This window comes from Molothrus ater, chromosome 8, assembly GCF_012460135.2.
Source record: "Molothrus ater isolate BHLD 08-10-18 breed brown headed cowbird chromosome 8, BPBGC_Mater_1.1, whole genome shotgun sequence".
Lineage (NCBI taxonomy): Eukaryota > Metazoa > Chordata > Aves > Passeriformes > Icteridae > Molothrus > Molothrus ater.
In genome coordinates, this window is record NC_050485.2 from 8,598,801 (window position 1) to 8,610,954 (window position 12,154).

The 12,154-nt window shown below is 44.1% G+C and overlaps 1 protein-coding gene across 13 annotated transcripts in view; it reads right to left on the minus strand.

Moving 5' to 3' along the window:
• Positions 1-12,154, minus strand: part of SORBS1 (sorbin and SH3 domain containing 1) — a 72,062-nt gene that overhangs the window by 3,479 nt on the left and 56,429 nt on the right. For 10 of the 13 annotated variants that reach the window (XM_036385384.2, XM_054515570.1, XM_036385385.2 and 7 more), the window contains 2 exons: positions 11,445-11,639; positions 908-966 (listed from right to left, as the gene is read on the minus strand). In XM_036385384.2, coding sequence (XP_036241277.1) covers positions 908-966; positions 11,445-11,639 — 254 coding nt within the window. Of the gene's footprint in view, positions 1-907; positions 1,099-1,740; positions 1,801-7,360; positions 7,478-8,792; positions 9,522-11,444; positions 11,640-12,154 lie in introns of all 13 variants that reach the window. The other 3 variants (XM_054515562.1, XM_054515564.1, XM_054515565.1) reach the window with 1 other exon arrangement.

Genomic DNA, 12,154 nt, shown 5'->3' on the forward strand with positions numbered 1-12,154 from the left:
TCTCATTCCTGGACTAAAGGAGATAGGTGTTTCCTTGCCCAGGCACATAGGCTGAGAGAGCCATAATTGACCAAAGGGCAGAACAAAGGACTTTAGAAAAAGATATTGCCTACTCCACTGCACTCTATCTACATGGATAAATCATGGCTAAGGAAGTATGGTGGAATAAAGAACCCAGGCTGAATCCTGCCCTGAGATGTCATTTGTACCACAGGCACTCTGTATTCACTAGAAAGGATCCTTATGGAGTGGAAACAATCTTTGTGCAAATTTGGGGAGGCTAGGGTCCCCTGCCTATAGAGCATGAAAATAGAGCTGTGAGATGCTCCCGCTCTGCAAAAAGCAAAGGCTCCTTTCACAAGCCAATTGCTGTGACCATCAGTCCCCAGCACACAGTGCATGTTGCTATTCTCAAAACCATCAGTTAAGGCCCCACCAAGCTTAGTGGCAGCTCCACTGAACAGCTTTGAAAATCTCACCCCTGGTCTCTCAGCTACAAATGCACCTGTGGAACTGGTCAGCAATGCACCGAGTGGCACCGGTGCTGGGAGTCTCACTCTACTGTGAGAAGCCAAGAACAGAGTGGAACACATTGATCAGGTATAGCCAGGGGATATGAACTTGTTGCCAGCTTCAAGATACAAAGACACTGAGACAGCCTCTGTAATGGAGACCCCATCCAGGATCATTGTTGAGGTGCTATACAGGTCATTGTTTCAGGTGCTATACAGACAGAAAGGGCACAGTCTGAAACTCATTATGATGACATGTGGCTACTTCTGTTCTTTAAAGCAAAGCTGACATTTTCACATGATTCTAATTTACCACTGAGAGCTCTCATACCTCCCTATCTTCACCACCAGTCAGAAATATGGGCTGTGGAAAGATGGGAACCAAAAGAACTTACATGTCTCGTGGTGTTTGACTTCGCTCAGGGCTGGCTCCTTGCTGCTGTGCTTGAGGTTGCTGAGAAATGATGAGAGATGATTTATGGTCATTAGAGGTCACCTTGTGGCGAGAGTCAAGAGGCTGAGAAATAGTACTGCAGTAATGAACAGACTTTTCTGCAATGTTTATGATTTCATTGCAAACAGCTTCCTGTGTGGTAGGCAGCATTGACATCCAAGAACACCCAAAGGACAGTCAACAGGGGGAAGGGAGGGGAAAATATAGATAAGAAGAGATGGGACATTCCAGTTGCAGTATATAAGTCCAGTAAAAAAACCAAAAACAAAAGAAGAGTTGTAGATCCAGGTAAATATCCAGGTAGTGGAGTGCAGAAGGGATCCAGATGTAAGCATGGAAAAACAGGCAAGACACAGAAGAATTTGGCATTTAGTTTGAAGATTTGTAACAAATACATTTACACATATTTTTAAAAGAAGCAGCATAAGAGGTTGCAATTAGTTATGCAGTGGCACCATTCCAAATGCTATGAAGTCAGTTCAAGAATGCAAGGTGAGGTTGGGCTGCTCCATTCATGCATTTGGCTTCATTTAACTTATACCCAGGGTGTGGCAGCACAATTGGCTCACAATTGGCTCACTCATTGGCTGTGACAATTTTTTCTAAGTGTTAAATTCCCTTCCTTCTGTTGCAAACAAGCAATATATGCAAAGAGATAAATATGTATCTACTTTGCAACTAAAAATAGTGCTGGCATTTTATCTCTTACTGAGGTGTTACTGTCTGGGTGAAGAATGTCTAGGACTACACATCTGAGTTAAACAGGGGCCTTACCACATAGCTCTTTTCAGACTCTGTGAGATCTGGTCCAGCTCTCAATGAATGGTGGGAAGGCTGTGTGATCACCAAGCAAATGATAAGGAAGACATTTTAGCAGATGTTACATTGGTCAGAATTAAAAAAATGTAAATGGAGTGCAGACAACAAAAGGAAATGAACAACTCCTCCCCTCCCCAGCCCAATACCATACTTTTTGGACAGCAAGATCCTTAATTTACACAAGAGACATTGAGGCTACAGTAACACAACAGCAGCACACAATGCTGCAAGGGAAAGCAAAACAGAAGGTAGGGCAGGGAATCAGAGTGGAAGGTGATGGACACTGCTATAGCCAGAAATGGTACAATCATACTGCATTCCTGTAGGGCAAAAAGAACACAGACAGGAACACATACTTGGGAGCATCAAAATTTAAAGGCCAAAAGGAACACATACTTGGGAGCATCAAAACTGAAAGGCCAAAAGCATGCTGGAAGGCATATGTTGCTGTTTTCAGAAAAGTCCTCAATGACACAGAAGAGAACAGCAACTTGCTTTCTTTTTTTAGAAAGCCAACAGCTCAGGTCCTCAGAAGGCACAATGCCATGTAGCCCCAACAAAATCACTCTATCCTATTCCAAGCAAGGCTCTGAAATGTTTTATTAATTCCCACAACAAGGCAGAGTGTCAGGTCAGGCCTTGATTGAAAAACCCAGCTCCAAACACCAGCACCAGTGAAGCTCTGGACTCTGCCCTGCCTCACCCCACACTCACAACTCTACACAGGGACTGTGTGTCCAAGGACACATAAAGGGAAATCAGTGTTTGAGGCTGCAGGTTTTATGGGGAAGATCACTGAAAAAGCCATACAGATATCCACAGCCTGGTTTTGCACATTTTTGCATATTCAAACACCCACAGAAAGCAAGGTGCATGCTGTGAGCAAATGTAATGTCTGAGCTGGTGTACTGCCTGCAGGGCTGCTTGGCAAAGTGGGCTGAGATACAGAGCATGGTCATGCTCTGTGATCATTCATCACAATTTTCAAACTTAATTTCACTGGCCTCAATTTTAAGCTTTCTGTCCTCCTCTTTATTCACCTCAGCAGTGCCCTCCAGTAAAAAGCTTGCTTTTTCATGGCATTCTGAGAAAGAGCAGAAGCAGACAGCAGAGAGGTCTGTTACACCTTCAGCCCAAGCGTGCTCAAAAACTTTGGAGAAGTGCAGGGTGATGAGCTCATTCCTCTCAAAGCTCCACTGAACCACATCTTAGACCTCTGGAGCTGTGCCCATCACTGTATTAAAGCAAACCATCTCCTTTCTCAATGACTGTGACCCATTGTAGGCGAACCCAGCCCCACAGCAACTCCTTTGTAGTCAGCTCTACTCTCTGGTGCTGGAATCTGGGATCGCTGCCCTATGAAACAATGCTCTGTTACTATGTATATTTCTAGAGAAAGAAATTTAAATGTAAGTTCAATCTACTAATTGCAGTGGAATTTGCATTCAAAGCATTTACTGTGGAGCCTGAAATCCTCACAGGATTTCTGGAAGTCCCTCCTGCCTATCATCAGCCCTGAAAGACAAATGAAAAAAGAACAAATTTAAAGTTAATATTGTGCAGACTAACTGGATATAGTGCATCAAATTTGATGAGGCCAGAGCTAACTCAGGTGGTTAAGTACCTGGAAAAAACAATTTTCAGGCTGAGGCAGCTGTAAGAATGTTTTTAGCTGTTTTTTTGTTTTTTTTTTTTTAATTCAAGATAGTGCTTCTCTGTTCCATACCGATAAATTGACTGCTGAAATTGCTCCATGAGCTAAGACCACATGGTCCATTTCCCACTCATTACTTGTGACCTTCGTGCACAGCTTTTCCTCCTAAAAGCATTAGTATCTATGAATTAAATTAGTTTTTGAAAGCTAAAAAATTGATACTGCCTCTGAATGTTCCATAGTGCAGGTTTGTATTACCAGGAGGCGCAGCATCAGAACCCAGGTCACATTTCCTATTTCCTTTCCTGGCAGGATCTTCATGGGGACTTCCATGAGGCAGCTGGGCTGGGGCAAAGGCCAAGCAGGAACTTCCAGTTCCTGACAAGACACATGACTAAGTGATCTCCTCTGGCCTCTGCTCTGAGATCCATGCAGCTCCTACCAAAGCACTAACTCCCAGGGCTGCAGCAGAGTCCTGCAGTGAGGTGGTGAAACACCCCACAGTCAGCAACTATAGGTCCAAATGCTCTTCAAACAGAGGTTTAGACAGACCATATACTACCTACAGTGGTGGCTCCCTTGTGCCAGAGGTGGCTGAGGAACCAGGAAGTGTTTGGCACAGCTCCAAAGTATAAAAGACTTCCCCCCAGAACACTGAGCCAGCCCTGTAACTGCTGAGGACAAGCTGAAGGCCCTAAAAGTGACCAAGTATTCACAACCTGTGAGGACATCTCAACTTCTACCTGCTCAGCCACACTATCTGCTTTGTTAAGACTAAGTGAATAAACTTAAGCACGTGCTGAAGTCTCTATGTCTCCATTTCTACAGACTGTGCACACAAATATGCTGTACAGTTAGTCATAAAGCACAGCTGGCCAGTGTTTCCACCTCATATGGAGTTTGGAGATGGATGTAAAGAGTGCCACAAGTTTGTAAAATCACCAGAAAAAGGTTCTACATTAAGAGCCTAGAAAAGCCCTAAGGCAGCTTTTAAATGTTAGGCACAAAGATGCTGGGACTGCTCAGCAGTGCTCTCCCTGCTCCTAGTGAAATTCAGTGTCATCAGTGCAACTACCCATTGCAGCTCTTGTTTCTGTGTCTTCCATCCATTTCAGGTGGGAGTTAAAGAACTACATAAAGAAAGACAAAACTAAACAGAACAGACTAATAGACATACAAGACAGACAGACAAACTGGTGTTCCCTCAGAGGAGGGAACACATCAGCACCGATGCTCCCACGTGAATGAAGAACCAAGAACAGGGAGGCCTCCCCAGCGCAGGTGAAACAAAAGGAAAAGCCCTGCACACACCAAGTCCAGCTCTGGTGAAAGCGAATGGAAAGCTGGCTGAAGAGCTCTCACAAAGGACACTGAAAAGGCTGCAGAGTGGAGCAGCCTGACCTGAAGGCTGCCATAATCAGTGGAAAGACCCCCCCTGGACCCTGGATCAGAAGTTGAAGGCTGTGTCTACAGCAGAAAAAGGCATTTCTATTGGAAAACAGGTGCAAAATGCCTGCTGCAGGCTGGGCAGCTCTGCCTTGGACAGCAAGCACTCAGCAGAAACATTGCTGTGCTGAATCTGTGGAGTAACAGAAAGCCACTGCAGGAGGTATAAGTTTACCTTGAACACGGTGCAAAGCAAGGAACATGCTGGGGGTAGCTGGTCTGTGCTGGAGAACATGGGGGCTGAACTTCCATCTCACATGCTCCCCTCTCTAGCAGCCAAAAGCAGGTGAATTACCACCCTGCTGGAGTGGCTCTGTACAAGTGCCAAGGAGCAGATGGGTCCCACCAACATCCCTCACGTTGCTGATACAGAGACCCTAGTCCAGCCAGTCCTGCCTTCCCCACCCCACAGCCACAGTCCAGCCCCAGGGCCAAAGCCACCACACTGCTCACACACTTGCTGCCACCACTGTTGACTGTGACACTGTGCTAATAGGATCTCTGAGTAGAACAGGAATTAGAATGGAAAATTCCTGCAGGTTCCCTGAAATAAATTAATTTGATAGATTACGTTACTCCTTAATAACATATTTTGCTAGAATATTGAGACAAGTTATCTGTAAATTATACTTGAAATATCTTCACATGCTGTGAGGTAATTCTTTTTTCTTTTTAGTTTGGACTGGGAAAACAAACAAAAGGGAACTTCAGAACAGTGTAAAGAGCCAATGCAATTTATATTTTTATTTGATGTAACGGGTAAGAACAGAGTCCTTACACCAGACCTATACCAAAGGTCTTAAACCTGCAAAAAACCCTGGGTCAGAATTTCATAACTGGAGAGGTTATCCATAATGAGAAAGAAAACTAAAATTCAAAATCATAAAGTATGTCAAACACCAGGGACAGACACTAATGGAAGGAAAACCCAAATGTAATGTCTTATTTCCATGTCTGCTAAGTGATTTTCTCATTTGATAAAAATCAGTTGAGAGGTACAGATTTTTGAAAAGCCTCCAGGGTATTACCTGAAGTTCTGCTGAAACCATCAGCCTCTGTATGGATCACACAGATAATGAGAAGCCATTTGCACATATAAATATCACTCCTGCTCCCTAAAGAACTGTGGACCTGGAGCTGAAAATGAGGTCAAGACTACTGCTAATGTCACACATAGTTTTAACTTGACACTGACAATGCTCTGATTGTCAAGGCATATAAAATATAAATATTGACTTGACTTTGACTACAAAGAAAGGCCATGGGGTTTTATTGCAACCAGGTGGAACACCCAAAATAGAACTGTGTGCTAATCATCACTGGAGAGAAACATCTTTGTCTAAATGTGGCTCTTTGCTCCTGTTCTTTTGGATCACATATATCCAGTGCAAGTACCAGCATGACCCAGCATATCAGAGCTCAGGAAAAAGGCCAACACAGGAAACTTCTATGGATTTTTAATGTGAAGCAGAATATGTATTCTATTCGACTCAGATGTTGAAAGTGAATGGGAAGCAGGAGGTGGTTGTTCAGTAAAAAGTTGTGCAAGCTTCAAGTGGAAGAAAATGAGTAAAGGTAATAGGAAAATTTCAGGGTTTAAGCTGTTTCTCTCTCTAATCAAGGAAATAAGTAACATTGGCAACTATTTCCCACATTCATCCTGTATGACCAACTTGCCTGGTTCACTGATCAAGCTAAAGACTGCTTCCCCAATACCCATCGGTACAAACTCAGTCCAGTGTTCCAGTTTTTGTTAATGGTGAACTTTCTGTTTCAAATATTGCCATCTTGTGGAAGCTGCCTTGAAGGACTGATGAGGCACCAGCAGATGTAAGCATTGCTCATTCCCACACTCTGGGCACCTCAGACACAGTGCTGGGGCTGAGCCATGCTGCACCGACCCTACTGCATCCCTCTTCAAAAACATTTGTAGCTCTCAGCAACAGAGCTGAGAACCTCTGAATCCTACCTGAGAAGACCAGAGCAGGCCCCTGGCATTGTGGATACCAAGATGTGTATGCCTTATCCCCAGCTCTGAGATGCTCAAACCTTGAATCCTGATCTCAGATGGTTAAACAATACCTGAACCAAATTTTCTTGTGCTACACCATTCCTACTAAGAAGGCCACCAACATTGCCTTATAATGCAATCAAGCTGTAGGAACTCAAAGTTAGAACTAAGTAAGCCCTGAGTTAATCTTTTGGAGGAACCAATAAACAGATTCTCAGCTGGTACAAACAAGCAGAAACCTAGGTTTGATCTATGTAGATTTGCAGCAACTGAAGATTTTGCCCATACTTGCCCATCTGCACAGCCTGGAAGTAATTTTTCTTTTTTTTAATAAAAATTCTAACTTAAGGGAAAATTATCTCACCTGTGTAATCAATGAGTTGCTAAATAAGCATATGACAAAACAATGGCATGGCATGGAAACGACTGTAAGTAATGGAAGAGTAATCAGCAAAGATGATTACCTGTGGCTTATTGACTCTGCGTGTAAGTCTGGGAGGTGGCTGTGTTGTGACAGTAGAGGAAGAGAGGGTAGAGGAAGAGAGAGGAGCAGATGAAGAGAATACTTTTGAGTCTGCAGTCTTTCGAAGAAAAGAAAAATTGGTCAGCTTGGCACATACTCTCTTATCACAACCACTGCTAGTGATAAGAGCATCTACTATCCAGTAAATTTGAAGCACACACAGCAACAGTAACTCCATGCAAGGACAAGTGCAGTTTCCAGTTGGTTTGTCTGAGTTGACCACCTCACTCTGTTTTAAACATGCAGGTTAAGTCTAAAAAAATGCTACTAAAATATATCTGGATGGTAAACAGTACAGTATTAACACAGCTCTCAGTAGACTTCTGGTTATGATTCAAGCAGAAATCAAATTATTTGTCATAAGTTTGCCCAGTGTGAAACATGTCATCTTGGAAACCCTGGTTTCTCATTATGTAATGCTGGCTAGATGGGGTATGTCATGGAGGCTATTGCAGTGCATCCAAGACAGTATTTAGAATTCTATGATTTCAAATTCTCCAAACTTACACTCCTTGGGGTACTGTAATGTAATTGGGCTGGCTGTGACCCACAATGTGCCCCAAGGCAACAGAGAGCTACAAAGTAAAGTATATACCCTATACAAAGACTGAGGGCTGAAGATACGTTGTAGAAGCTACTGGAGAGTTCTCACCGTGTTTCCTCTAATTGTAACATATGGCTGCGTATAACTAAAAACTCTTGGGGGAAACCATCAGTAGGTCTAATTCTCTTTTGTGGTTAGAAACCTTTCATATCATTTTAGAAATGCAAAGGTAATTACTTCTCAATACATACATAACAATCAAAACTCCCTAAAAAACTCCCTTAGTCATGCATATCCCAGACTAAGGTTCACTTAGGCTCCAGGATCAACAGGGGACACCTTTTGTGATTCTAGGAACCAGGCTTATGTTTAAATGCTTTTTGGTCCTTAGGAAAAACCAACAAATTCTATAACCAAAAATGATTCAGAGACACTGTAAAATCTCTGATTAGCAAGAAAATGTCTGTGTTCTGCACAGTGGGCCTGTGTGTTGCTTTCATCTGATGCGTCTGGTAATAGCCACTGTCTGGGACAATCCCCTCATTCCATTCCAATCCCCTCATTCCTCATTAGATGTGACTGATTGTGTCAGTGCCGTGTTATCTATTCTAGAATAATTTTTTCTACATTGCTCTTGATCTCTCTTCCAAAATGTTTTGATCTGCTATAAGTGAATGCCACTGGTGACCCCTGAAAAAATGTCTTAAGATCATCAAAATGACATGTGGCAGCCACTGGCTCTGCTTTGCCAGCAGAGCAGCACAAACGTCAACCCACCAGTTAAACAAAAATCAGCGATTCAGAGCAGCACACACACATGCAGAAGTACCTTCTTTTCCCCGCTTTGAAACTTTCCTGTATCATCTTTCCTCACGTCTCTTTTGTCTGTTTTACCTCCCTGAACAATAGCCATTAGCTCCTGACACAACTGGTTGTCCTCAGAGGAACCCACAGGTCTCCTTTCTGGGCTCGCACGCATGTCTAGTTGGGACGGTTTCAGGCAGCGCTCAACAGAGATCTTGGGGACAGCATGAGCACTCTGCTCAGCGTGGCTGCTGCCCTCTCCTGTCTTTGGGAGCCAGGCTGGGCTGGCAGTGGTGTCACGCTGCTCTGCGAGGATGCTTTCGGGGCTCTCCACTGCCCAGCGAGAGGAGTTAGAGTAAGTCGCACTGGGAGAAGGGGAGTCAACAAACTTCTCTTCATTTTGTGGAGTGGCCTGATAGAAACTGCGGGCAGAGGATTGAGGTCTGGATGAGGAAGAGGGCACTGGGGACCTAATGGACCTGGGAGTCGAGGAGCCAGAGAGATGAGAATGGTGGAGGCTGACTGTGGGGGAAGGGCTGGCTGCAGCAGAAGGCGAGGGATAGTCAGTGTGAGAGAGGGAGGCTTCAGGCGGAGGAGGCAATGGAGGAGTTATGGCAGGAGTGGTGCTGGGAGACACTCCCACGGTCAGAGCAATCCACTCGGATGTGACCGCCTGCACCTCTGGAGACAAAGCGCGGCGCGCAAAAGGCAAAGGCGGAGGAGTTGGAGTATGGAGCAGCTCAGAGCTGGGAGACTTGAAGGAGAAAAAGCAGGAGAGAAAAAGAAAGAAATGAACAAAAAAAAATAATAAAGAAAATACAAAACCAAGCAAAAGTAAGAGAGAGAGCAAGTGTGGAGAGAAGCCGATCTGTGACCACAGGTATAAGTTTTCTTCTGCTGTGTTGGAGACAATGCTGTCCACAGCTACTCCAACCACAGAGTCCAGTCTGTACCTGTGCTGCTAATACCCTTCTCCAGCCTTTGCCAGTATCCCAGACACAAAACACCTTGTGACCTCTGACTTCATACCATAAGCTCTAAGTCCTTCAGGGAGCAGCTGAAGCCACTATCATGATGGCAGAATGCAGCATTGGACTGGCCTGGCAGCAATAGCTGGGGTCCCAGCAACTCACACTGTGGATCCAGCCAGAGTTCACTGCTGCAATGAACTTTGACTTTATCCAACTCCAGCATGAGCAATGCCTGCTCCTCAGGAAGCATGCATTGCAGAAGGTGTGTAGGAGCAAGGGATCAAAAAAGCCAGCTGGGGCTATTAGCTCTTCAGGTGATTAAAATAGGTCCTGTATTTAAAGGACAGAACATACTACCATGTCCTATCTGTAGCTTTTACCACCAGGAGCATTGGTGAGAACAGCTACATTAACACTTGTCAGACTGTTTCTCAATCCTCAGCCAAGTCAGGCAAAAACTAGGGAGAGACTTTATAGGGGAGGAGTCAAAAGAATAGGAAAGAAAACTAAAAAAGGTGGATATGATGCCTTCCATCCAAGGAAGAAGCTTGCAGGGAGCTTGTGGAAGATAGGGAACAGCTATGGAGAGGCTGCCAAGCTCACAGAAAAGCTCAGCTGACGTCCACTTTGACTGAGAATCCCAAAGAAGCGTCAAGTTTTTCCTCTTTACACAGTGGCTAAGACTGAAAACACTCCTTTTTAATGTGTTAGGAAAGATCCAGACAGTCATGTCAGGCATGAGTCATGGCATCTTTTTTCCTATCCTTTCTGTACCATATATTCTTTCCTCACAATCCCAGTTCTCCCCTTATGTTTCTTGCAGTCTTGACCTTGTTTTGGTCCCATGGGTGAGAGGGAAATGCACCAGAACCTCATGGCCATGACCCAGACATGTATGCTGACCTTCCTCTGGCATGAGTATTTGCAGCATGGGAGCAAAACAAAGGGATTTAGAGACTCACTATTTCCCTGATAAGTTTGCCATGGCAAACATTCCGAGATGCCCATATAATTACCTGCTGCCATTTTGATTTTTTCTTTGAACTGCAGCATGGTTTGTAGTGAATCTAATATTCATGGAAGATCCCAGACTGACCTGCTCTCAAAACCGGAGTTCATGTAGCAGCAGTTTCAAATAATACAGGCTGTTCTCCTGACCCTGTCTCCAAAAACCTTGGTCATGAGTTAGATCATACAAGGGCAGGTATACAGCTTAATTCAAGCTGATTGGGATCAATATAATGACTCTTACAGACTATAGCTCTTCTTAAAACCTTACAGACTATGACACTTCTAACAGTTATAATATAAAATTTCCCTCATCACAGTAAAGGTGTGTGAAGTGTAAACACATACTCAGGAGAAGCTGGATCACTCTGGATCACTAATTCATTCCATCTCTGGCAGTGAAATTTAATCACGTGGCTGTGAACTGCAGCCCTTTCAACCTGGCCTGGATTCAAGCTCCATATCAGAGATACAAAGCTGAGTCTCCAAATCCCCAAATGATCTGTTCATTAACCTTTCTGGTAAATGAAACATCACCTCTTCCTGCAGTTGAAGCCTACTGCAGGGAGCACGTAGCTTTATGGCACAAAATTCTAGTCTTAAATACAACTTTCTTTCAGCTATTGCTTCTTGCACAAGAATGCCGCTATCCCACTGTTCTGCAGGGTGTTGCACCTCGCTGCATCTAGTGCTAGTACCTGTGGTGAAGCTGTCATGCTGCGGCTGGGGGAGAGGGACACGGGTGGGTCGGGATAGTCAATGGCGTTCTTGACCACTGGCCGTTTGAGCACCTCCACGTACGTGACGGGGAAGATGCCTTGGCGACTGGTGCCAGAGATTCTTCCTTCATACCAGTTCTCATCCACTCGTCGAATCAACGTGATCCTTTCACCCTGTGGGAAGGAACAGCAATGGAGTTCTGATTTTAACATGTTTAATCATTCCAAAGCAGATTACATTTTAAATCTTGGTGCAGCTGACCTAAAATAATTGGTGGTTCTCAACCTATTTCCAATTATCCTAATCCTAAACTCTGGGTGGGAATGATATTTTTCAGTACAGAGAAAGAAAAAATTGTAGATCTTCTGGTACTGACTTGGTCTGTCTAGAGATTCAGTTATGCTCACATTTTCAAGACCCTACTTGCTAAAGCCAGTTAAAAATGGAAAGCAGCCATTTCAGGCTGACCATGAGACTCTCAGGCATATGAGGTGTACAGAAAGTATGCACAGGTCTGCAGTTTAAACTAGGTCACTCTATGGTCTCTCCATGTTTTGCTGACAAAGTAACTTCCAGATCCTTAACATACACTGCAAGCCTCACCTTCATATATAATTAAAAGAGAAGACAGAGAAGATCTAATTGGAGCATCAAAACAGAAAGCTGGTCGAGATGGAGAATTTCTGCT